Source organism: Calypte anna, chromosome 2 (assembly GCF_003957555.1).
Source record: "Calypte anna isolate BGI_N300 chromosome 2, bCalAnn1_v1.p, whole genome shotgun sequence".
NCBI lineage: Eukaryota > Metazoa > Chordata > Aves > Apodiformes > Trochilidae > Calypte > Calypte anna.
Window position 1 is genome coordinate 129,987,533 of NC_044245.1, and position 27,961 is coordinate 130,015,493.

The following is a 27,961-nucleotide window of genomic DNA, read 5'->3' on the forward strand; positions in this document are numbered from 1 at the left end:
CAGTCTGAAGCAAATAGCTTCAGATTATAAGAGTTTGTATGAGCAATATTGGTTTTGTGAAACCTTAACCTAGCTGCTGTTTCTAGATTGTCTGAAGAACTTACTTGGTTTTAACTTGTGTTGTTGCAAAACTAAGAAATGTCTTTGGTCAAGTTTCTACTACTTTACTTGTTTACAATCTGAACATTGCTGCTTTTATTGTGGAGGGAGAAGGAAGAACTGTTGTTTCTGCTGAGGTGTAGCATGCTGTATTTCCTTTAGCAGTTTGAAATAGGTGTTGAATCTATTTGTTTGGAGGAAGTGAGAGAGAATCCTGGATGCTTGCAGGAAAATGTGTCAGGATTATATTTCTTTCGGGAGGTTGAGAGTATTTGAACCTATGTTCTTCCTGTTTACCAGACATTGCAGCCCCTTTCTATTTAATATTTAATTTTTAATCTCTCAGTGACATAAGGCATTTTGTATCCTCAGGTACTAAAGCTACTGGCTGCCATCTCTTATACTCTTTCTGATCTTTTCTTCTTTTACTCCTCTTGTGTCTGCCTCATTGCCAAGATTTTTTCTGAATAAAACCCTGAAGACTGTTTTAAACTTTATGTAGCATGACTCTCAGCTTCTTACTAATTAAGAAATACAAACATGGTATTAGTTTTTGGAGTACAAAATCAATGAAATGAAGAAAAATTAATTTGCCACTTCGCTTGCAAGCGTTTTGTGTACAATCTTATCTGGCTAATTCTATAAACATCTTCCTACTTCCTTGATCAAAACTATTAACTCTTGAATGTTTCATCACTCCTGGCTCATTTCAACTAATGGTTATTTGTTTTCCAAGTTGTGAGATTTTTTAATCAATGTTTAGAAAGCTCTGGATACAACTGAATAGTTTCTTAAAGATCAATATGAGGTGAAGGAATATACAAAGAGCAATTTCATGTTCTTGTAGGCCGTAAAAGTAAATAGTGTCTTGTCCAAGTAACAATAAATATTGCTCAAAAACATGACTAAAGTACCCTTCATATAAAGAAGATCTATAGAAAAGACCTTCGGGCAGCATCTAAAATATTGCTGAAGGCATTCTCTTTTGATCTTGATTACTGCTAAGATAGTTCCAAAAATACATAGAGAAGAAAAAAGCATATTCCACTGATAACTTCACATAAGATAGCACACATTGCTTAAGGATGAAGATAATCCCAATGCTGGCTCCATCTAATGTCATATAAACCAGGGAAATCCATTACTGCCCAAATCAAGCAGGGGCAAAGGGTAGAATGGTGTTGATATGAGAATCACATCCACACCTCAGGAGCAGAGAAAAGTCCAAATTTGGACAAATTCTACCAAATTACTTCAAAAGATAATAGGCAAGATGAAGTAGCAATGGTATTACTTAAATAGTGAAGATTTATACTGGTACATCCAAAAGGATGCTCTCTGAGAGTTTCGCAATTAAAACAGATGAAACTTTTAAATCATTCAAGTAGCTTGCTGGTAAGAGAAAGACCTGTGTTTCAAGATATGTGGACAAGCTACTTTAAAAGCCTTTTTTTTGCTAGGTGGTTACAGAAAATATGTAAAAAAAACCAGAGGGTCAAAACCTGTTCTTGCTCCAAAGTACATTTAGTACATTTGTACATTTAGTACATTCTCTTGAGCATTTCTATAGTAAAAATTATGTAGATGTTTATGTATTTGTCTCAGCAAATATCCACATGTGAAGAATGGAGGTATGTCTCAGTTTTCCAGTTCAACAGTAAACACAGTTTGAAGTTCTGCAAGGCAACCAGCTGATCATTGCAGAGCAAGAGCAACAGGTTTTATTTTTGTTCTATGATGGTCTTGTTTCATAGCAATTGAAGTTGGAATCTCTAGGTGGTTATGGTTCTTGTGATTCTGTCCAATAATAATATTTCTTCCACTGAGGGCTTTGAAACAGAGTAATAGCCTTCAAGCAGAATATGTTTTATAAGGTATATAGAAACAACTCCTGCAGGTATATCAGAGTTGTAGAGAATACATGAGCAATTCAGGAACAAAAGTGTGCTAGACAGCCTAAACTGTAGAGGAAAAGCTAATAGTCTCTTTCCTCATCTCCCAGAATGATGAAAACATTGGCTTGAGCTGGTTAGAAAGACAGCTGAAAGAGAATTTGTGGCTATTTTTTTCATCCTGATTGTTGGGTTGGCAGGAGAGAGAGCAAAGATGGAGAGTGGCTCACCAAGGATAAGAATACAGTTTGTATACCATCAAGGAGGTAGCCTGCTTTTCTTTGCAAACAGACTAACAATACATACAGGTTATTTCCTTTGCTTCTAGAAGCCTATTTTAGCTAGTGAACTTTTTAGAGATGCTCAGTGTTTGTCTTTCCATTGCAGTTATCTTTCCAATAAGGAATATTGCTGGCACTGTCCCATATCTCAAAACAAAAAGCTGAGTATTGTCACAACAGCGTTTACACAAGTGGTCAGGGAATTAGGTGGAGAAAACCAGATTTGTCTAATCATAGTGATCAAATAATGTGTAATGCTTCACATTCTGAGCTCTCTGATTTATTTAAGCTGCATCACTAACACAGACTTAAAATTCTTTCTCCTGGATTGTCATCCAGTGAGAGGTACAAGCTGTTAAAGCTTACAAGAGAAAAGAAAGATAATCTATGGCATTTGTTCATTTCTCCATATGAAGTTAAAATAAAATATCTACTGAGCCATAACCCTGACAGGTTTTTGTATTTGAGGATGTTTCCCTTGTGTACCTGCCAGGACTCCTATTGCATGCAAGTGTAGTCAGCATTGTAACAGCTGATGAAAAGATGAATGTGTGCTGAGATCTTCTTTTTTGGCCTTTCTTCTTTATACAGTCTCCTGATAAACAGAGCATTTATTCCTGGTGATTAAATTAACCAGATCTCAAAGTCTACTGGAGAAAATCAGGTCAGTGAGAATAGTTCTAAGGTGGCAGGGTCTTAACTGAGATCTAATAAACACTGGGTGCATTAAACCCCTCTGGTAAAATTTACTTGGAACGTTTGCTGAGATGGTGAAATCTCTTTCAGGAGTGCATAAAATATTTCCCACTTAAAAGTGAGGGTTCAAAAAATTTTGTCACATTGCCTTAAAATGCTTGGGCTATTTAAAAAGAGCATTTGCAAACTCTGCAGCCCGGAATGTGATTTTTTCAACACTGTCAGTCAATAAACAGCCATTTTCTAACACCTTGTGGTTGTTTAAACAGTGGCTTAGGGAAGCGTGAGCTTAAGAATGACTGACATTAGACCTACTGTATGTCATTATTCCAGGAAAGATTTGACATGACAGTCAACAGGAAAAGAATTATGATCAATGTCAAAGACATTCATTTTTCCTTTTAACAGAGAATACCTCATTTTTGGCTGGCTCTGCTTCCTTTTTACTTTTCATTCCCTCTTGGGCCTACAGTGTTCAGCTGGGCATTTGAGAGTCTGGGAAAACAGCTTTTTGGGAAACCACAAATTTTATTCAGCTTTGATTTATTTCTTACATTCCCAAAGCAGCAACTAAGTTTGAAATCTAGATGATTTGTGTGGGACAGGTTAGTGATTTAAGTTCATAATGTTATTAGATAATAAGCTGTAAAGTTCAACTGTACTTATTGATAAGCCTGTCGGTTTGCACATTTTTCACTCTACTGCCATGCAGTTCAGAACTATCTTCAAATAATCAGACTTTTTTGATGGATTGTGAAATAATTTGGCTAGCTGTTGTGAATTGCTTGGAAGGCCAATTTGCTGGTTTGTTTTTTTTTTTTTTTTTTTTTTTTGTGAGGTTCTGCTTTTTTAACTTGAATTTCTATTTAATTCTACCTTTTGATGTTATTAAAAATTACTGTGGTAGTAAAACTACTACTGCGGAGAGTGTACATGTCTTTCTTTGATGTATCTACTGGTGAAGAGTTGCAACAAGTCTGAAATGAAACAATTCAGTACAATTAAGCATATCTGACCATAAACTAGAATTATAATGAATGCCTTTTATTCTAATGTAGGAAACAGCTTTCCCATCAGTAGAAGCAGTGTTTACATCCATGCATTTGTACAAAACTGGATGCAGATCATCATAGGAACAACTGGTCTTTTAATTTAAGAGAGCTGAAGGCTTGCTCATACCCTGAGCCACTTAGGTTTCAGATTATCTGGATGTGAGCAAATTCTGTGGTGCTTGGCAGTGCTTTGCATATGTTTTCAAAAGTTAAGGCTCTGACTCTTAAGGATAAGTATTGTCTTCATTTTCTTGCAAGGAAGGAAGTAGAGGCTAAAGGAGTTGCAGTGTTACACAGTGAGTCTTAAGCACATGTTGAAACAGAGCCCATTCTCTTTAGGAATTCCAGCTTTAAACATTATTTGTGAACTTCCTTGCCTGAGAGTAGGATTATCTCAGACTTTACTATTTTGTTACTGTATTTTGTGTGTATAATCTTGATTATTTTGCTGTGTGATCTTAGTGTTCCCTGCATTGAGATGAGACTGTATCGTTTGGCCTACAGTTTCTGTGCAGTCTGCAGGGAGTTAAGCGTAACTTGTTGGGAATGTTAATGGAAGTTGTGCATAATTTGCCTGTGCATCACACTGAAATTTACCCTTTGGGGTTACTGAGCCAGTGAAAATTCTACCGGGTGCCAGAGGACTGATGAAACCATCAGATTATCTTAATGACAGATTTACACTCTCCTCGTGTTCTGTACTTTTTAGATTTTGTGACTCTGATTTATGAAACTTTGCAAACCAAAGTCCTTCCTGCTGTACACTGATCTTATGGCACTCCTTGTAGGACTCAATCTTTACTGTGGTGAGAATATGTGGTCAAAATAACCCATACACCGAAAATCAGTCAGTACTTTATGTGTTATTAGGCTGCTACCTTCAGTCCCAGAGGTGACTACATTTCAACAGCATGGTGCTTATACTATTAATAAGTGCTGAAGCTTAGAAAATGAAAAGCCTTAAATAAAATGTGTAATATTGTTCCTGTATCAGAAAAAGAGAATAAGAAATATTGCAAGAAGTTGGTAAGGTCTCCAGTGTAAGATCTCCTGTCCACATACTTCTGTTTCTCAATACTTACAACAACAATTAAGTCCCTAATAAATTAAATTAAATACCATTGCTTTTGCTATTAGAAGAGCAAGTGATCTTCAGATAAACTTAGTCTCCAGATGAATGACAGTTAGTAGAAAAAACCAAGTTTGGCACTTAATAGTACATACATTTTCCTGCTAAAAAGTGCTGCAGAAATTTTCTCAGTTCTAGCACAGTGCAATTCTGTGCTTTCTTAACAAAAGCTGCTAGTGTGTTTGGAGTAATTTTTCCATCATGAAAAAACCCAGTATCTGTGACAGATTACATTACTGTACACACCTGCATTTGCTCTGAACCTGCTAGCCTGATAAATTGATAAGTTGGTCACATGTTGTTTTAAAAAGGCAAAGAACATAATTCCTAATAAAAGAATGCTACATATTTCTTCTAAAAGGTTAAAAAGCATTTCTCAGGGCTCTTAAATTACCATATTCTGATACCAAGGGAAAATAAAACCTGGGCTTAGAGTCTTGTTTGTACTTAGAGGGCTTTCCGGACAGGAAGGCAATCTTGATGCAATTCAGTAAGCCACAATACCAGTGGGGCATTACAGGTGAAAAATTTGCAGCTGTACCCCTCACCACAATGTATTACAACTGTACAGTGGAATATTTCCTGTACAGAAATAGGGCTTGGTTAACTTCGTTTCCCAAGAGTAGATCACATTAAAATGTTATAAAATCATGATTTCCTGCGTTTGAATACTTGTGGTTTCTCAACTGGTTCCAATATTACAAAGGGGGTTTTATAGCTTCTATTAGTTGAAGATGTATAGACGCTTTTTTTCCAAAGTCAGCTAAAAGGCAGTTATGTATTTTTAAAGAACTGTTTCTCTCAGAAGACAGGAGATTTTTTTTACATCTCTTTATTATAACTCTATTTAATGTTTACTATATAAACAACAGTACAGATGTAAATTTAAATAGTCTGAAGTAAATATGCTAATTAGACCATAATAAATACATGGTTATGTAGTTGAAAGTTGAAAGAGTTGAAAGAGCCAAGTTATATGTTGTTACTCAAGAAAGAAAATTAGCAGTTATTTTCATTATTCAGCCAAAGACTTCAAGTGAATAGGGGGAAAAATTAAATTAAGCAGATTCAGTTTTAAAGTGAACATTTAGAATCTAAACGTTCTAGCTTCAGCACAGTATTTGATGAACCAGATTAAAAGAGAAATAAATTCTAGAAATAAATTATATAGGAACATTGTGAAAAACTTCTCTAGTTGTGGTATGCGAATATTCCTGAGTGCTGAAAATTGAGAGTGCACCACAGTGGAATAACTTTTAGTGCTCAAAATGTACAGGTGTGTAACATATGAAATTTGAGTCAAAATACAGAAAACCCTAAGAGAAATACAAAGGAGATTGAGCTGGGGGAACAGCAAGCACTGCGTAAGGACTGTTTTTAATCCTACTACTACTGCTAATCCTGATACTAATAGTAACAGGCTAAATTTTTACCTTACTGTAAACTACCATATCTTTTTTCCTTCTTTGGATCCTCATGAAAAAGGAAAATTGGTGGTCTGTAGCTGTGCCTGGAGAGGCTGTTTTCTACAGTGGTGTGATACAATCTTAGCCCCAAGGAAGGCTAAGAAAAATGTTATCCAACAGGCAGCCTGGTTTGTAGCATGATTTCACAGTGTCAGTCACATAAAATAAACAGAAATACTGATGCTGAAGCATCCTGCAGTTGTCCAAGATGTTTTCCCACTGATCAGATTGTTTGGTGTATGTTGTGTCAATAATAACTATGGAGGATTTATTCTGTTTAATATTAATTTTCTTTTGAGTGTGTTTTCTACAAAATATATTTTTCTGTAGGGCATTTTCACTATTTTTTCATACAAATAATACTTCAACTCCAAATTCAAAACTATTAGTCTTGGTAGTTGTTGCCAAGAATTTTTCCCTAATAAAAATCTGGATAAAGCTTTTTATTTCCTACTACTGCAACTTCTGTTCACCTAATGGGAGAACTGTATTTTTAAGGCAGTTGGCCCTAAAACAGTAAAATATCCTGATAACAGAATAGCTTTATTACAGAGTCATCAGTTTATTCATGCTCAGGAAGCTGGAGTTAAAATCTCAGCATGGGTTGGCGTCTGACACAAAGTGCTAGTTTGTATTGTATTCTGCCTCTCCTTCACTTAGGTGGCCCTGCTTGGGGAAGATAAAACACACACATGCTTCCTGTCTTCTGTGTGCATTTTCTTGTACAGTAGTTGTTTCTGGAACAAGAGTAACTTCATTTCCAAGAGGAAGCGCCCACCATCTGAGGGACCGAGTTTCAAGAAATTAACATTTATTCTGTAGAAGTTTATTTTTTTCCAAAAACATGAATCAAAAGGAAACATTGCTGAAAGTAACATTAAGCATGTTCTTCTGTAACCCAGCTGTTAATATCTTTCTTTCTCAACTGGGCAAGATGTGTTTTGCAACCGAAGAGATCTGCATGTGTGAAGATAAAGATCCATTTTTAAGACTGAGTTTAAAAATCACATGTTGTGTTATTTAAGTAATAATACAATATTTTTATATGTCCTTCATTCAGAACAGTAGGCAGGTGGATGTGGAAAAAAAATCTGTGAAAAATGATGGGATTAGCTAAAAAATTGGGATGTTTTATTTATGTCCTAAATGTCAATGTTGTCTGTGTCTGAGACCTGTTAGCATCATGACAATAAGTAAAGTGAATTACAGGTACAATCATTTATGGTAAGGTGACAACTTCAGGAAGTGTTCTGGTGCTGGACCTCTGCTCATCCAGAGAGCTCAGCTGTAGAAACATACTTAGTGGTTTGCACCCAAAGGTTTTCCCAGGTCATATTGACAAAGAAGTCTAAAGCTGGAAGGACAGCACCAGATCATAGGAAAAATCTAGAAGAGCATTGTGATCATGAAAGCCTTTGAAAAGCAAATATAAATAAACAGTAGGACACATGGATGAAAAAATTAACATGTAACATACTATTAATGGATTCTCCAGCATTTATTGACACCTGCTTTCCTAATAGAAATTAAATTATTCTGTTACAAATGCTGTGTGACACCATATATGATGAGTAAGAAAAAACATGATCAGTTCCAAAGTAGTGCATTAGTGGGCATTCTTCATATTAGTTATTAATACTGTCTTGCTGATAGGTTAACAAACATTCAGGAGATTACTTGAAGGATGCAGGTTTTGGGGGAGCTTTTCAAGTTTCTTGTTGTTTAAGGTTTCTCTTTTTTGAGGAAATGGATATGATAGAGGTTTCAGCTCTGTTGCAATTGAAACGGGCTTGATTTGAAGAGATTTGACGTGTTTCAGAGGTGATTCTGGTAATGTCTATGCTCGTAATATATATGAAATTTTTTTTCTTAAAATAGAGTGAAATGAGTGATTCATGGAGGACAGGAATCCACGCTCTCTTAATTCAAAAGATTTCTGCTTCAAGGCAACTATTTCAGCTGAGTTGTTTCTTTGTCCTGTTCTCACAGGGGCAGGACTGGAGGTGTCACTCAGAGGCAGAGTGAGTTCCTGTCAGAATTTGCTAATTAGCCATGTTCCTTCTTCATCAGAACAGTGTCATGCAATGTTCGGATCTCTTATTTCTTTAGTTCACAGAAATAAAGAGAAAAAGGAGGATCCTGCAAGTCCTCTGCTTGTTTTAAAATGTGTTTATCTTATTAACATTTTTTTTTAATACTTAGGGTTTATGCTGTTCTCATGTAGCTTTTAATTTCTGCTTCTAAACTGTGCTGTTCATGCTGCTGGAGAGAAGCATTTGACTCTTTTGCCTTCTATTACTATAACCATCCTTCTAAATGAGGCTAAATGAGGTTTGTGCTATATATGGTTCTCCAGAACCTGGATATTCTTGGTTTAATCTGAGCCTACAAGTAAACAATAGATGTATGCACATATAAGTGACAGAGGCTGTACAGTAAGTTTCTGTTTGCTTTCTACAGTAGAAAAAAGCTTTCTTTGAAAATCTAGGACAGAAGACAAAAAGCAATGAAGTGTCTGTTGAAGAAGCATGTTTCATGTTTAGCAAAGGAGTTTGTGGTTAGATATGCTTCGTTAGTGTTTAGTTTCATAGAGGCAGCACTAGCGGTCACATTTTCTAAGAGAGCAATTATCTGAATTATAGCTTAGGTTTTATTCAAATATTTTAAGGTGAAAGTACCATATTTAATTCTACTTATGGGGAACTTTTTGTTGCAGCTAATTCACCTATTCCCACTGCCTATGACTCAGTTCTGGCATTGTAGTTGATTTCCCAGCGTTCACAACTATTTTTTTTGGCAGCTAATATTGCCCAGAGCTACCATCTTTCCTAAAACTTATCCAGATCAGGCATTAGTAATAAACCCCCTAGAACAAATAAAGCTAGATATGTAGGAATCAAAGAGCCTAAGTCAGCTAAGTCTTTTGCAAGCTCCAAACCAGAAAGCTTATGATTTGGATGGTCCCAAAGCATGACCTCTATTTTGTATAGACAGTCACATAAAGCATGTCCTTGACTTTTTACTTCTAATTTTTAGATGATTTCTTGAAACTCACTGTCTCATGCCCTGGTAGATTTCTTGACATACTACAACTCAGTTAGGGAATATGTTCTTTCAGGCTTATTCTGAGTCCTGTAGTTATTCTGGTGCCTTTTCATATTCTTCAGAATTCACATAGCAGGCTACCGTGAAGTTACTCAAAGACAAATGCACAATGTCAGGTTATACAAAAGCCTGAAGAGGAGTTATTACTTATTTATGACATAATAATTGTTTTGTTCATTTTACTTTGCAATCTTATCCTCAAGATTAGTTTCAGTATTTCCATCACCTACTGAGTGATGGAAATATAAAAGTACCTGCTTTGTTTTAAGAACACTATATATAAAATCTGGGGGTTTTTTTCAGGTTTTGTTCAGCCCTTGTTGTCCATCTTTATTTTCAGTCTCTCTGTATTACTTTTCTCTAGCCTTACTTATAGTTTTAATTTTCATATGGTAGTGCCATTTATGAAATTCCTTTATTGTGCTCTTTAACTTGTTCTTCCAGCTCATTTTTTTTAATGGGATTAGAATTTCTCACCTTGCTTAGCCTCTTTTAAAATACCCACTACTTACCATTCTTCTCCCCCTCTAACTCTGCTCTCATGTGGTCCCCACCATGAGTACTGTGTCCAGTTCTGGAGCCCCCAGTTCAAGAAGGGCTTGTGAGCTCTTAGAGTGAGTCCAGAGGGCCACAGAGATGTTCAGAGGGCTGGAGCATCTCTCCTGTGAGGACAGGCTGAGAGAGTTGGGGTTCTTCGGCCTGGAGAAGAGAAGGCTCTGAGGAGACCTAACAGCAGCCTTCCAGTACCTCAAGTGGTCTACAGGAAAGCTGAAGAGGGACTTTTTACTACATCATGTAGTGATAGGACAAAGGGGAAATAGCTTTAAGCTAGGAGAGGGTAGATTTAGGTTTGACATAAGGAATAAATTCTTTAGTTTGAAGGTGGTGGGACACTGGAACAGATGGCCCAGGGAGGCTGGGGATGCCTTCTCCCTAAATTGTTACACAGAAATAAATGCTGATGGTTTGGATCTGTGTCTTATATTCAGAAGTACCTGTGCAGCCATGAAAGACTGCAACATTTTTTAGAAATTTTAGAATTCTTAGAATTCTAAATTTAGAATTTTTAGAAATTTAGATTTTTTGTTTCTTTTGTAATGTTATCATTCCAAGATATTGTACTATAGGAATTAGACAAGATATTGCAATATCTTAAAATCAAGTTTATCACAAGTGGAAGCTGTGAAGGTTTAGAAAAGATGTCAGTGTGAATGACTATAGAATGTAGCATGAAAGATAGCAGGTGGTGGATGTTGGTAGTTAACACAGAGGAATAATTTCTTGGGTATATCTATAATTAAAGGGTAGAAATATTACCATGGTAATTATGTTTTTTAATTATTAAATACTTAAATGGTAAGTATTGCAGTTTTGAGCGTTTGTCCATAGGCATTAAAACATAAAGAAATTCAATATTGAGAAATTTTTAAGAAATGTAAAACTCTCCAGTGAGACAATGAGTAAATGTAGTGTAATTAGTATATAGCCCCATACTTTTGGAAATATCTCACCTGATGTGTGTCACGATGCCATTTGTTTTTTCCAGACATCATCATACTGCTTTGTTATTTTCCAGCTAACACTTACATGTCCTCACCATTTTCAATTGAATATGCAGCTTATAAATGGAGAAGTTGCTATCTTTACCTGAATGACATGCACTTTTCAGTGTGAAATCAATTCTTTTTTCTCAGATTCTGGATATCAGTATTCTTGGTTGATACTCCTGTGCTACTCTGTTATATATCTTAGTCATGAAGTGCTCCTTTCCTTTCCTTTCCTTTCCTTTCCTTTCCTTTCCTTTCCTTTCCTTTCCTTTCCTTTCCTTTCCTTTCCTTTCCTTTCCTTTCCTTTCCTTTCCTTTCCTTTCCTTTCCTTTCCTTTCCTTTCCTTTCCTTTCCTTTCCTTTCCTTCTTTCCTTGTTTCTTTCTGTTATGTTTAATTTGGGGGGGAAGGGTGGGTTCTTTCTTTTTTTTTCAATCCTGACCCTGAAATGTAAGTGACTGTGGTTGCTCTTTTCAGTCTTCAGGTATCACTGTGACTTGACAGATGTAGTAAAAATTCATGTTTCAGGCTCTGTGGTTCCATATGTTAATTCTTCCAGGATTCCCTGATGGAGATTATTTATGTCCTTTTGCCCTCCCCAGCTTGAACCACTGAGCTCCCTGAATTTTGCTTCTTAACCTTCATTCTTTTTAATTAATCAGACTGCTGTCATTTCCATGTGAATTCTGGTCCTTACTGAGTAACAAGGAAGAATACTTATAGTGATTTTTCTACTTAAGCCTAGATTTACTTGCATCTCTACCACATTCTTATTTTTTTCCTGCTTGTTTATATATGTATGCCTACACAGAGGCACACAGTGATAAAAGGGATAATAGCACATACATATGCATTTTTTTTTTCTGGTTGCTTTATGTCAACTTAGCTTCCAGTATTTCTTGAAAATGTGTAAGTGCCATAATTGTGGATTTCAGTATTTTAATTCTAAAATCTTGCATTTGTTTTTAAATTAAATTCTTACTGACTTTCATACAATTTCATTTAAAAAAAAAAATGGAGGCTTAAGACAAATTTCTTTGAAGTCGATGCTTAAGATTTGTTTTTTATTTAGCAATCTCTCTAATAACATTCTCTGCACTTCAGTGATGCATCCAGGACTGCTGCACATGGGTTATTTACGTGCCTTAAAATTAGGGATGTTATTAAACTGGGCTTGGATTTTCCAAATCACACAGCTAAGTAACATATTCCACAAGAGAAAATATGTGATCATAAGTACTTCATGATTTGTCCTAAGATTTTTTGATTCATGTGTATCGCAATTTTTGCTATCTCTGATCATTTTAAGATGACAATAAATGTGTAATTAATAAATTGATACTTGTAATATCATAAAATTAAAAGAGCTAGCTCAAGAAAAAGAGTTTTAGTGATGACTAGAATGTCCTTGATGCCATGATGACATTTGATGGACTTTTTACTACATAATAGAAATAAGGACTAGTTTAATTGTCTTTGTTATTCTTGGGAATTGTGGAATAAGTGGATATTTCTGTACCTAGTAAGAGGAAGTTTGAAATTTTATACTGCAATGAAGTTCTGAAAACATTTTAGTTTATGTCAAAACAGCACAGAACCCAAGCAATGGTTACAATTATGATTTTCTGTGTAACAGCTTTTACTTCTACTTAGTTTTGGTTAGTTTTGCACTTTTAGCATGTACAGTAAATCTCATTATATTTGGAATCAAGCATAAAGTAATTATCCTTCCTCCCTTTTATCACAGATTCCTTGCAGCTTGGAGTACTGGGATGAGCTTCAGAAATCCTTTGTTGCATTCCGGGAATTCAGTCTATCAGAAAGCAAAGTCTGTGAACTGCAGCTGCCCAGTGTCAACCTTGCGAATGATCAGAAAGAGCTCATAGCCTCGGATCTTTGGAGGATTGTCCTGAACAGCAATCAGACTGTTGCTGATGACCAAAGGTAATTTTGAAGGAGGAGAGAAAAAGCAGAAATCTAATGCTAGACTCTTGAGAGATCTTTTTTTCTGGAGACTTAGGTAATAAGATACTGTTTTCATACGCAGTGAGAGTAGCTGAAATGAGCTGCAGGCTGTAGTTCACCTTCACGCAAGGGCAAGGAGTATGCACAAAAAAGAGCTCTCTTTTAGGTTCATAAACAGCGAATTAAAAAAGAAGGCTGCAGCACAATCCATTGTTTGACATTGTAGTAAACATTCTACTCTCATGCATTCCTCCCTGTATCACCTATATTCTGTCCTCAGTGCTAAAATTACTAAATTAATTACTAAATTACTAAATTACTAAATAATTACTAAAATAAGCCATGTCTATTTTAAATGTATTTTTAAAATCCTCTAGTACTTCAAGAGCATTACATTATTATTTTTACATCTTGCTTGCTATGCCAACAGCAAAAAAAAAAACCTTAATCAAACACTGGGGATCCATTTTTCATTGTGTTTACAGCTGGAAACAATGAGCAATGACAGATATTCACTCTATTTGCATTCATTCAGTTTTGGTTAATATGTAGAGTATTAAAAATGAGTGCAAGTTCTCACCACAAACAGCAGTGGAATTAACTTTCAAAAACCTTAACGTTTTATAGTTGGAGTGAAAAATCCAGAACAACGCTGTTGGATCATTGATATTTGCTTATTGTTTGCTGCCTGTGCCCGAATACAAACTTGAATGAGTGCACAGCATCCACCTATATGTTATGTGAAGCTACAGAATTCAGAGAAAATAGGAAATAAGAACATGGCTAACAAAATCAATGAAGAAAATTAAACATCTGGTTTCCATTAATAGTATCAGGTTGGGAATGATTTCTTGATGTTAATTGTGAAAGAATGCATTTTCATCATTGAGAAGTTAAGTGTTTTAGACAAGGTTAATTCCTCTGAATGTGGGACCTTGGCAAAATTGCGTTCCTGGTCAGCTTAACACCACAGAAATGTGAACTCGGTGGGAACTGAAAATGAAGTAGTGAAGTTTAGTAGATTTTTTTTCATCAAGGCATTTGGCACTGTAATCATGTTTGTTGTTTTCTGCTCAAATAGAGTTCATCACTATATGCAGTGCTTGTTCAAGGAGCTCTCATAAGCTAATTAGTTGCAACCATTCAGAAAAAGGCTAGGGTTAAACTGAAATACAAATAAGTTTTTTTAAAAATAAATCCAGTTTGCACTGTGATTAACATCAAAAATGTTTTACAGCACAAAATTAATTCACTCACCTAGAAGGTCTGACCTTGTGAGTTTTCAGATGGGAGTCTGCAGGCCTGCTCCACTATCATGACCATCCTCAGTGCTATCAGTGTGTCTAGTATTAAAGGGGTTGAAGTATCCTAATGGCCTTGAGGTACCAAAAGACTCCTGGGAAGACAATTGCTCTGTCCACAGTAATTTTATTAGAATCACTACATCTTCCAGACTGCGTGTGTACGCATAAAGCTAAAGCAGAAACTACAACTTAAAGAACAGGAACTGAAACATTAGTAGTTCACTGAATAGAGATGGCAGGAAAGGAGACAGCAAAAAAAGTGTGCAACACTACTCGTGTGTTTGAAGGTCAATAAACAGAAAAGGGAGAAGTCAAGCTTGTGTTATAAGCTGTCAGCTGCTTAGGCATGTGCATGGAGACTGCAGAGTCACTAGTCCAGATACTTTTGGTGGCTTGAGGAATCTATAATAGCTTTAAAAGGTGTATTTTACACCTACATGAACTGACAGTGGACTGGACAGGTAAAGATTTGTGTAGGTCAGGGTGATCTCCATCCTGAATCCAGAAACCTGAAAGATACATTAAGAAAACCTCTGATTCCATTCAGAGAAAAGATTATATTCCCTGCCTCAACCTCATCTTTGGATGGAAATTAAAACTGATCTCTCTTTATGCTATCTTCAAAGAGGGCTGAACAGCAGACTTTCTTAAAGATGACTTCAGGAACAACTGGTATGGAAGTAGTCCTGTCCAGCCTGAGTGGTTTCTCAGAGATGGGGCTTTAACCTGTGGTTTTTGGACCACATTACATCTGTCTTGGGGACAGATCAAACTGTGCCAGTCATGGAGTTTTGACGCAGCTGAAAAGCATTGAAAATGCAAATAGTTACAGGTACACAAGATTAAGCCAACAGTTAAGTCCTAAAGGATCCCATTTGGTTTTAAGGGAAGACTTATTTAGGAGGTGGTGACAGATACTGTGGACCTGCAGAGAAGCATTTCTGGTAGCATAGGAAGTCAATGTTGACAGTAATTCTGCTGAAACTGTGCTCTGCCTTCATCAAACAAACACATTGCTATCACTATCAGTATTTTATTGTAACCAGGCACACTAAAATGTATTCTGGATTCTACTTGTCAAAAAAAATCCGAACTGTTTTGATTTTGAGACAGACTACCCCATGTCATGGTAAGTTTCAGAGTTAGGCTTGTTCCTAAAGCAAGCATTTTACATGAGATTTTATTTTAGACTTGTGAGAAGAGTCACAAGGAGCTGTGCTTAAAGCCAATGCAAGTGTTAGATGAGGGAACTTCAAAGTTGAGGGGATCTGCAAATGAGAGTGAGAACTGAGGACTGTATAAAAGTTGAATCTTGTTTTTTCTGGAGGATTTGACATTAATTACTTGCTTTAACTGCATGATTGATTAGTAAATTTAATTAACTATTAATTCACTGTACGAAAATGCTTAGTCTTGTTGAAGTTTATTTTCTCAGTTTGATCTTCTATATTATGGGTCAGATTCAGCTGCCATATGCATGCAGCTGCTACTCAATGATAATATTTTTTTCCTTCAAATTCTGCAGGTTTTTTGTTTGATAAGTTTTTTCTTTTGGGGTAACCTCTAGGATGTGCCAATCAGTAATACCAGAGAGAATACCCCTTGTGTTTTAAATACTTTATTACTGATTCCTAACATCAGTTATAAAGTATAAAACTTTTGTGGCTCGTGTGACAGGAAAACAGTATGTGTGGGAAGATATGGATCCAGCTGATGTGTTGAGCAGTATCTGGCAGGCTGAAGTAAATTAACCAATTACGAATATGGGAATATGCAAAGTTGTCATGAGCCAAATCCTGTGGTATGCAAGCTATTTCTGAGATTGATCAGGAAATAGAAGTATAAAAATCAGGGTTAAGGACATAGTATATGTGTGTGTATTGTTTAAGGATTTTGTATACCATTCCTTAATCTATGAATGAATAGCATTCGAATGAACATTTGTGAATGTTTATTTTGTGAATGAACAAATCTCAGATCCTAAGGGAAGTAATTTAGCATCTCCTTCAGGATTTATTATAGAATCTATGGAAAGGGATCGCACATGGCATAAATGACTGTTTTCAGAAGACCTTAAAATAGAAGATTAAAAGAAATCTATTGTAGAATAAATTTTTTATAGGTTGCATTTTCATGTTGCAGGACTAGCAAATTATAATCAGAATTACTTTTATTTAAAGCTCTGTTTGGGTGGTGAGGCACTAAAGACCCTCAGTGGTTTGTTCGGGAGGTGTTTATCATTCTCTGTTTAAGTGGGTTACTGTACAAGATGTTTTGTATATTTGCATCTCCTGTGTAATGTAAACAGCATTTTTGTAACTACTGACATACTCATGTGAAGTAGTAATTGAAAATACCTTATGATTCAAACCATGAAACAAGTACAAATACTTTTAAATAAGCCTTAAATTGCTGCTTTTAAAAAATCAAAGTGAAGAATCATGATCATGTTGCTTGCTAATTGTTTTAGCTTTCATTCAAAGTAGATGATGTGCTGGATTTTGACCTCTCACAGTTTGGGTTCACACCAGCATTTGAGTCACAAATTAAATGACTTTAAGTGGTCTTTTTCTTCTTCCCAGTGGATATTTTCCCATGTTGTGATTTCATCACAAATGGCAGTTTGGGTTTAAATATTCCACTTTTAAAATAACAAGAATAATGTAGGTCACTGTTAAGTCATTGTTCCCAATTGCCATATATTTAACTTGAACTGCTTTGCATGATGTGAAACTATTATACTTTATAATATATAATGACTTCTAATGTAGGTATTTCCATTTTTCAAGTTCTGATATTTCATGGGACTTAAAAAAAAAAATGTAGACATTTTTGATAGTAAGGTCAGGTCAGTTTTATTTACAAAATACTGCTGATAAATTTACCTGTCAATGGAATTCTTCACATCTGCAGCTGAACATTTTGAGTGCATAATTTTTTAGTAACACACATGGAGTGACATAAAATTTGGTCCTAAAAGCATAAGATGTTGCTTTGAAAGCCGATGTTTCAATTAAAACTTGTGTTTGAACTTAAAATACCTTTAAAATGTCAATGAAAATCTATTAACAGTCTTTTATAACAGCTAATTACTTTCTGACAAAAATAGTAAATTTGCCTTAGTTAATCATATAATCACAGAATGGGTTGGGTTGGAAGAGACCTTAAAGATGATCTTGTTCCAACCCCCCTTGCATGGGCAGGGACACCTCCCACCAGACCAGGTTGCTCAAGCCCCCATCCAACCTGGCCTTGAACACGTCCAGGGAGGGGGCAGCCACAACTTCCCTGGGCAACCCATTCCAGTGTCTCACCACTCACAGGAAAGAATTTCTTTTTAATGTCTAACCTAAATCTCCTCTCTTCAAGTTTTAGGGCATTTCCCCTTGTCCTCTTAACTAAAATCCTTAATTAGACTTCATTAAATCATTCATAAACCCTTCATTAAACTTTATTTGAAAAACAATTTTGGGCTGTGGATGTCTACTTCTTGAATCAAGTCTAGGCTTTTAAACTAAAACTCTTCAGTGCAAAACTGCGAAGAGAGTGAGAATAAGGAACACTAAGGATAGATTTGGCTTGAATTAGAAAGTTTATTTGTACTTCAGTGGTGTCTTAGCAACCTATAAAATTGTGATGTAGTGTTAGTTTCTCTCAAGAGACTGAAAGATAATGCTTGGAAATTCCTGGCGTTAAGAGCCCAGCTAGAAAAAAAATCAGTGGGATGGCATTTTAAATGTATAGTTAAATGTATTGCAATAGGTGCTAGTAAAAGGTTCCAGGCTGAGCTTACAACACCCAGAGATTCTTTTTAAATTATGACTGTAGAATGAGAAGGGTAAAGGAAAGAAAGCTTGCTGTGGCAAGGTTTATAAGTAGAAGTTCGGTGGTTGTGAATTGGTTTCCTTAAAATAAAGTTTAAAAAATCATTTTCTTGACCTGATTAAATTTCAGCTCCTTCTTAAAGCTTTAAAATAGTGGTAATGTATCTCTGTTTAGCAATTAAAGATACCTGGTATTTAAGTTTTATTTTCTGTAAATATACTTCACTTCTGTGGTTCAAGTGTTCCAGTGTGTAAATTGAAAGTGTACTGTGATAAAACCATAGCTGGATTGCAGTCTTTACTGCTATGCTATTCTTGGGAAAAGTGTATAAATACTAATGTCAGCAGTTAAAAAAAAACAATGTGCTCAACTATCCATTGTTGTATCTCTTCTGCAGCTCAGAAAGTGAATCTGGCTCACAAAGTGCCTGTGATCAGCTCGTAACCCCTATGGCATTAGCAGCCTGTACCAGGGTTGACTCCTGTTTTACTCCTTGGTTTGTGCCATCATTAAGTGTGTTGATCCATTTTGCTTATTTGGAAGTCCACCTCTGCCACCATCTTGATCAACTAGGCACAGGTATGTACTCCTTTGTGTAGAATAGCAAAAGCATATAGTTCAATTGTGTTGCTTCATCACTGTTATGCTCTCTGTAGTCCCCATTTCCTTATTCAACCAGGCATGCTTGGAATAAATTGTGACCAACAACCACCAGTGGTATAGACTTCAGGGTGAAACTGATGACTTCTGTGCCTGAGAAAACACATACGGATGGAGTGGGACTGGCTGATCTTACCCCTTCCTCCCTCCCTCCCTCCCTCCGGAATGGGTAACTGTAGAAGCCATCCGGTTTTTGCAGTCTGATTAGTGACAGCAGGTGCCACTTCATTTTTGAGCCATCTTAGTGAATGAATTTGATCTTTTTAAATTTTCCAGCATATTAACAGCGCTATTAAAATATTTGAAGATTTTGCAACCCCCTTAGTAAGAATTCCTTGGAAGAGCTCTGAGAACTGCAGATTTAGCTGCTATTTCAATTATGATCACTTCTGGAGCTACATCTGGTTTTGTTCAGCACTCTCTGTCATTGCATTAGTGGCAAATACATTCCAAGAGATCTTTACATTGTTGTCTGATTTTCAAATGCCAAGAATGCTTTCCACGGAAGATGAGCAAATATCTTAGATAAATTTGACAGGGACAGGTTTCTTTGTGAGTCGTTTCTGCAAGTATTACTATATATTCACTATCAAATCATACCAAGACTGACATTCAGCATATAGCAGATAATTTTTTGCCTATTGGCTACCTCTATCAGTACATACCCTTGCTCACTATTACACTCCTATTCCAGGTCCTTGATCTTTAAATTTACACATACTGGAAAAAATAAAAAAATACATTAAAATCAACCCCAGCTGTTTCATTTTTCAACTGTGCATGAATTTATGCTGCTGCTGTTCTTGTTATAGCACCCGAAAGGCCTTGAGTTTTTGGAACTCCATTGTACTATGTATACACAAAGAGAGCAGCAAACCTTTTGTGTCCATTATGCTTTTGTAGAATAATAGGGCTTGATCCTGGAAAGTGATGAATGTTTCAGTTCCAAATGTGTAGAGCACTTGAGCATATGCTAATTTTAAGAATGTGAATAGTTCCAGCAACATAAATAATAACATCAGTGGAAATACTCACATGCTTAATGTTACACAAGGGGTGTACGTGCCTTGCAGTGTCTGCTGCCACAGTGCTCAGCACTTTGCAAGACAGACATCAGTGAATGTGATAACATCTTTGGGGTTTGGGGGGTTTTTTTTTGTTTGGTTGGTTTTTGTGTTTTTTTGTTGTTGGTTTTTTTTTATTTCTCATGCTTTAGTCTCAGGATACTATTTTCTTTCATTTCTACTGTTATGGGGTAATATGCTGCATCTCAGTGGGTTTGTAGTATTGAACTCCCTATAACTGCAGCAAAGACAGTTCTCGTTGTGGAGCCTGTTAGCCTGCACAGCCACATGTCAGCAAATACTATATTGCTAACTTTTATTGTATTCATAATGCGCTATGTGTGGGATATCATATACATCTACTGTGGCTAAAAGTCTCATGGAAATATGGTCTGTGTTCCTCATAGATTGCAACCCAAGTATGCACAGTGTAGATAAAGCAGTTTGACTGGTTTTTGGTCTATTTACCATGAAGAGATTTGGGTTTGCAGATACTTTTTCTTTGCAGCTACTATTAATTACAGTTCTATTTTACATCTAATAAACAGTGTGAACAGGATTAATTTCAGAAATGTCAACTCTTACAAATTTTACTGTTTTTTTATCATATTATACAAGCAGTTAAAACAGTTTTAAAAACCATAGAGAATCTTGTTTGTTCTTCTATGTTTCAGCATCACCAAAGTTTCTTCAGCCATTTTTGTCTGATAAGAACTTGCCGTCTGAGCTAGAGTACATGATAATTTCCTTTGATGAGCCTCACGTTTATTTTCGTCAGTGGAGTGATGACTCCATGTTCCAGGAGATCCAATTTTCAACTCGAGCCAACTGTAAACTTTTGGAGTGCCGAAATGTGACTATGCAGAGTGTTGTGAAGCCTTTCAAAACCTGGGGGCAGATGGCTATTTCCAGAAGTACAGTAGGAAGGCTATTGGACTGCACAATAATGGTGGACCCCATTTTCATCAACTTTGGCCAATATGCACTTCACTCACTAAATACAGCGATTCAAGCTTGGCAACAGGTATGCAAATACAGTAGTGAGGGAAATTGTAGCTATTGTGGTAAATTTAGTAGCAGGGGAGAATGCCAACTGCATTCACTAAAAATATTTGAAGAAGTAAAAGCTTTAATTTATACTAAAGTTATTTTTACTGATTAACATTTGGCGTCCTGGTTTGTATCAGGAATAGTATGGCCAGCAGGACTAGGGAAGTAATTCTTCTCCCCTTGTACTGAGCACAGGCGAGGCCTCACCTCGAGTACTGTGTACGGTTCTGAGCCCCTCACTTCAAGAAGGACATTGAGGTACTGGAAGTGCTCCAGAGGAGGGCAGTGAGGCTGGTGAAGAGAACAGGGGGAAAGTCTTACAAGAAGAGGTTAAGGGAGCTGGAGTTGTTTCACCGGGAGAAGAGGACACTTGGGAAGAACCTTATCACTCTCTACAACTACCCAAAAGGAGGCTGTAGTCAGCTGAGGGTCAGGCTCTTCTCCCAGGCAATTAGTGACAGGATGAGAGGGCACGGATTGCAGCTGCACCAGGGGAGGTTTAGGTTGGATATCAGGAAGCACTTCCTCATGGAGAGGGTGATCAGACATTGGAATGGAGTGCCAAGGAAAATGGTGGAGTCACCATCCCTGGAGGTTTCTAAGGAAAGGCTGCATGTGGCACTTAGTGCCATGGTCCAGCTGATGTGGTTGTGTCAGGTCATAGGCTGGACTTGATCATCTCAGAGGCCTTTTCCAGCCTCAATAATTCTGTGACTCGGTGATTCTGTGATTTATTCCATGATAGCAATGAAAATCAGAAGGCAATGAATGCTGTATATAAAGCTAAATGTAGCCAACATTACTTGAGTTTCATTGAAACTTCACGGATTTATATCTGAATAATCAGAATCTTGGTCTTGAAATGCATAATATTCCATTAATTTATGAAAAGGTGAGTGATGTATGGTATGTAAGCACAGCTCAGTCTGAGCAGTAGAGCTTATTGTTTCTAGCTACTACTTCTGTCTTTATTGAAGTTCAACATTCGTTTCACATTACATTCTGTGTAAAGAGCACTAATGGCTGAAGCCAGTCCCAGTATAAGGAACCTTGCTTCTGCAATGACCCCTCGAAGGCCTGTAATTCCCTTTGTCCAGTATAGCCCTGAAATCAAATCATTCTCTTCATCTGCCTAAAGACCTATGTGGAGCCTGGGAATTAATTACCTATCATGGCACTACAATAAGAGAACCCCCAAAAAAGGATAAAACATCTGTTTTATATAAAAAAAATTCTTTTTTAAGGGCATTCCATGGTTTTCTTGTTGCAAAAGGACATTCATAAAACAAGATCTAGTGTGATTTAAATCTTTACAGCTGGCTCAAATATCAATGTGAACCAAAATCTTTGTAGCTCCAATTTCTGGTTTTTGTCATATTTTGAACAATGCTTTTAATAAAGAACAAACATAGAAAGTATAAGAGAGTCCTTGGTAGGCTGTTTAAACCCCAAATATTTCTGGCTTAGTACTAGTCCCTCATCCAAGACATGTGTGGCAACTACTGCAAAATGGCCTTCAGAAAGGTTAGTTTCCTCTTAGGTTGGGGGGAAAAAAAAATCTCAGACATAGCTATACATATAAATAAAATATGGTGCATAAATATTTAAATGTTTTAAACCACATCATAGTGTGAATGACTGACTGACTACTCTGTGCCTTGAAGGAATATTCTGAGTTGAAAAAATGGAATTGTATATTTGATTAAGTAGAGCCATATGTCGCATTGTATATTGCTGACAGGTACATTCTATGAATAGTTGGTACTGATTTATACATGGATTTGGCAATGTTAACATGAGCCACAGGAGGATATACTTCTGTAATTGTTGCTGTAATTTTCTCGTTTCCTCTCATGTCAAGGGTACTTGCCACCATGTTCTGATGTGGTGGGTATCAAGCCTCGAGTATTCAAGATTAAAAACTTGCATTGCTTTGAAATTAGGGAACAGTTAACACACAAGTAGGTTTAAAATGGCTTATTAAATTAATTGTTGCCAAGATGTTTTGTATATGGCTTTACCTCCAGACTGGGGGGTGGCATTGCACTGCACAAGGAGGGCATGACTTTCTCAGTGATAAGCCTTGTTTGATATTTTCTGTTCACATAAAATGCAATATAAATGCTGCCAACTAGAAGCATGAATTTAATAAGTAGGAAAGGTTATTTGAATTCTCCACATATTTTTTACTGGATTAATATCTGAAACAAGTGATGTTTTAGTCAGTGGACAGGCAGATGAAGCATGAAACAATTTGGCCCTGCACCTTTAGGTCAGGAGTTCAGGATTAGCAGAAGCCTCTGTCAGTGTCTCTGTTTCCTCAGTATGGATTGGTTTTTTTTTAATTATTATTTTATTTTTCAATTTTTTTTTTTGTTTAAGTAATGGTGAATATCTTGAAAGTAGATTAAGCCTAAAAAACAGCAGGCATACAACTTGCTTTGTACATGTAAATCACATTCTGAAAATCTGAGAGGATTAGCACTTTTTAAAAGTAGTTTTCCCTTTTGACATATTTCACTGCCTAATCTAAAGTCCCTGTTTATATACTGCTTGTAATAGGCTAATGCCCATCTAAATGCAAAGCTAAAGCAATGGTTTTAATAATCTAATAACTCAACAGGGAACTTCAAGATTGTTATTAATTTAGTTTTATTATTTAATAATACCATACAGAGTATCAAGTGAGATAGCAAATGTGTGTCTCCTGTGTATGGAGGAGGGTGGTTTTTTCCCCCTTAGTTTGAGTATTTAAGCCTTCACAAATTGTTTTATAGCATACTGCTTTGTGATACCTAGAGACACAGGGTCAGCTGAGAAAACAGTGCCCCAGCTATGGTACTATGTGAGTATTCCTGGAAAAAATCCTATTCCTTTGTGGTCTTGCACTGCAAATGTTTTCCTAAACCCCTCAGAAGTTATAACAGCTCCTGTTTTAAACCTGTTTTAAACCATTAGAACTTCTTTTTCTTGAGGTTCACATGGTGCTTAACCTTTCTGCTGCCAGTTGTATGTTTTCTTAATGAGCTGGGATCAGTCAGAATAACATCTGTGATCACAGAAGTTTCCCTATCTTTTGACCAGAGAACAAAGTGCAAAGGAAAAAGGAGCAGAAAACTCACATGTAGCTTCAGTTTACGTTTCTGATTTTATGGCAGCACACTGTCATGAGAGTGAAGTTTAAACAGTCAGAATGAAAAACTTTTCTCTTAGAGGAACTCAGAGGGAGATAAGAAATTGCTAAAGACTTTCTGTCCCAAAAACATTGCTATGGAGTAGAGAAAGAGGTGTGTGCACGTGTGTATGTGTGAGAGAGAAGGCTTGCACAGGCCTTCGGTAGCTTGTGAAGCACACAGAAAATAATTCTGTGCATATAAAGAGGCCTACTTCTTTTATGGGCTTTTTTCCAGATCCAGAAATGCTTTGATGTAGCTGTGAGCTGAAAAGTCCTGAGACAGGGAAGACCTGGTGACTAGTAATACACAGGACATTTTTACCCTCTCTGAATAGAATTCACAAAATATTTAAAAGCCCAGTAAAGGGCTTTCCAGGCTTCTCTGGGAGGAACGAACAGCTGAAAAGTTATCTAAAGAGAAGCAGGGAATTGTCCCCCAGGAACTGACCCTAATCTGTATCGTATTCAGGCTGTTGATCTTCTGCTGATTCTTTTGGTTTGATGTTTCAATTCAGAGAAGTAATATCTTTCCTAATCCACACTTAGTTGTTTTCAGCTTCTGGAGTTATTCAGCCCATCAGCCACACAAATGGCTCTGTTCTATTTGGTTTTATTACGTCTGGTTTCTCTACACTCTCTTTTATCAATCAAGATTTCCTCACTCCATCCTTACATTGATTTTTTTGGGTTGTTTCCCCTCTCAGTTTACTCTAGAAGCTTCTACTGTCAGACTTCAGCAGCGAATGTGGGATCTGGTTCCCCATGATGAGTGCAGGGAGCTGCTGTAGCTCCTCAGTGACCAAGAAGCATTGATGGTCCTCTGGGAAAAGTCTGAATTTACTGCAAGAACAAGAGTTGCCTTGAACCCTGCTTGTAAAGTGTGTAGTTGCTATACTGAGCTAAAGCATCTACAAACTTCCTTGATGATCCTTTAGTCAGCTGTGACTATCAAAACTTGAAGCATCCTTCCTAAACCTGGCAGCACAGAGCAATATCTTATTATGCAAATCTTGGTGTTGCCTTGGTTAAAGCTTTGGAACTCATAAAACTGATCTTAAAATATCTCTTTTGTGTAACTTTGGGAAGCACTGCTATTAATAGCAGTGGATTCTAGTAGCAAATCTAGCATTTAAAATAATGATTTATGGCAGTCATTCATCAGCACCAAAATGTGTGCAAGTCTATTAATAATCCCTGATGAGATAACACTCCCCAGTACAATTTGGGAGTTGTGTTCTTGCTAACTTGCTGGTTCTCTTTCCCTTGCAGAAAATGCAGGAACCTACAGTTTGTGCTAACTTACTTGTAGCTAAGTTAGTTAATCAGTCAGGTAGAAAGAAGGAACCTTGTAATCTTCTGGTGGTGTTCTTCCAGGCTGCGCATAATCAGCAAAAAATGTATTGGAGTAAAAAATAATTTCTTTAATTCCTCTGGGGTTATGTCTAGGTTTGACTATAACAAGATGCTGAACTCTGTGGATAGCAAATCCTCCCTTTTAAAAAGAACATTTTGCAAAGCTGTAACAGGAAAGTATATATATTTGTGGTAGACTTATTAGTATGTGGGTATGGCAGCTTGACAGTAAGGAGTCATAGATCCACCACTATAGAAAATGCCAAAATAAACTCCGCACTCTGAAGTGGCACTGTAAATGTGAGCCTTTAGTGTACCCAGCTCTGCTACTGAATATGGCACAGTCATACTGCTCTTTAATGAGTTTTACTACTTTGAAAAGTGAGATTTTGGTTATACTCACCTGACTCTTGTTTCATGGGAGATATCTGATCTTATGCAGAAGAGTTCATGATATTTGGAGAGAAGCTTTAATTTAAATTTACTCATGCTTAAATACTCCTAGGGTGAATAACTTTTTTTTACAAACACTCCCAGCCAATCATTCTGACATTCAGTCTCAAGAGGAATCACAACCTGCACCGTAGGTTCTTATGAAGTCAATAACAGGAGTGAATATGCATTCAAGGAAGCTAAATTGGACATACATTGCAGACTTAGCTTTTCAGAAAAGCTATTTACCAAGCTGTTTTTCAGAGATAACTAAGGATCCATAGGGATCTCTGAGGAAATACTTTTCTCTTGATTGATCTCTGAATTTCTGCAGGCTTCCAGGCACATTGTTATCAAATAATTAAAAGACTCACATGATCATATATAGAGGAGGTGCTAGCTTTATTATTTTCATTTAAAAGGTCTACTGAGAGAGCCAGGAGGGAAAACAGAATTAGTTCTCAAAGACCATGGAGGTCCGTGAAGTTAGAGAAGAGGTCATGGGAAGAAAGGATGAGAAAAGAGCAGCTGGGCTATATTGTGGAGAGAAGGGAACCAACCAACAATAAAGCATTGTCAAAAGTATGTGCTAAAAAAGATGGGTCAAAAAGAGGTAACGGAAAGCACAGGAAAATTAATTCTTTGTGTTATACCCATTAAATCGCGTGAACACTGTCCAAATGTTGCTTTTTTGGAGTAGTTATGGTTGCTAGATAGTTGCTTGTTAAGTGAAGGTGCCAGCCCAGTAGTGACTAGGGCAGAAATATATGAGAGATGATCTCCAAATCAAATTGTCAGTCACACTTTGACCTCTCCCGTATAGGGGATTATAGTTCGTGCCTTTGGGGCGGAAGGCCTGTAGCTCTGCTAATTTTTATGACTATCATATAGTCTCATTGTGTCAACGGAGTGACAAGGAGCCAGATGAAAAGCAGAAAGAGAGAGATGGAAGGATGCTGTAGGCAGAAGAAAAAGTATTGTAAAATCCAAAATACCTTTTAAATCTGTGATTGTTTTTTATTTTTCCTGTTGGACTGTCAAATTGCATGATGCATTTTCAAGCCAGCTTTGTGAAGCTGTGAAAATACTCTCCAATTGTCTTCTGCTTTTTCTTTAGTTATTTTTAAGTGTAGTGATGTCAGGAGAGAGAGTCTTCTGCTGCTGACCCAAAGCAACTGTTCAAAGTAGAAGCAGCAGCTGGGGAAGAGGAAGTGAAGCCTGACCTGAGACCCATCTGCCCGATGTGATGTGTCATTTCCATCTGAATTTAACTTCATCGCAGTCCTTTACCTAAGTTAGGAAATAAGAGTTTTGCTGTAGTTTTAAATCTTTAGGACTTGCATTACAGAAACATAAAGTAAAATACAGTAAGATTTAGGACATACTTTGTCAACCCAAACAATAGTTTTGCAGAGAGTGGAGTACTATTAGACCAAAGCAATTGTGTGTTAAAGCAATTGCCAGTGGGCAGACAGCTGCCAAATGTCTTGCAATTAATGTGATGCTTACTGGCTTTCCTATCCCTTTCCTTTCAGAACCAATGCCCTGGGGCAGAGGAGTTGGTCTTCAGCCATTTTGTGATCTGTAATGACACACAAGAGACACTTCGGTTTGGCCAGGTGGATACTGATGAAAACATTTTGCTGGCCACTCTCCACTGTCACCAGTACAGCTGGCGCTCTCACAAGTCCCCGCAGGTAAGGCAGAAACAGCCCTTCCACTGCAGCGGTTTCTGAAGCTGCCTGGTGGCTTTATGCATTGATTCCTCAGTTTTCTCTCTGGCCTCAACTATATTTAATGCCTCCAGTTCCTTCAGGAGCCACATGCTCTGGCTGCATCAGAGAGAAAAGGTAAACAAAAAGTGAGGA

At 36.9% G+C, this 27,961-nt stretch overlaps 1 protein-coding gene across 1 annotated transcript in view; it reads left to right on the forward strand.

Moving 5' to 3' along the window:
* VPS13B (vacuolar protein sorting 13 homolog B) overlaps window positions 1–27,961 on the forward strand; it is a 417,894-nt gene that overhangs the window by 344,049 nt on the left and 45,884 nt on the right. The window contains 4 exon segments of the mRNA XM_030444536.1: window positions 13,013–13,209; window positions 18,757–18,938; window positions 20,758–21,107; window positions 27,629–27,790. Of these exon segments, the coding sequence (XP_030300396.1) occupies window positions 13,013–13,209; window positions 18,757–18,938; window positions 20,758–21,107; window positions 27,629–27,790 (891 nt within the window).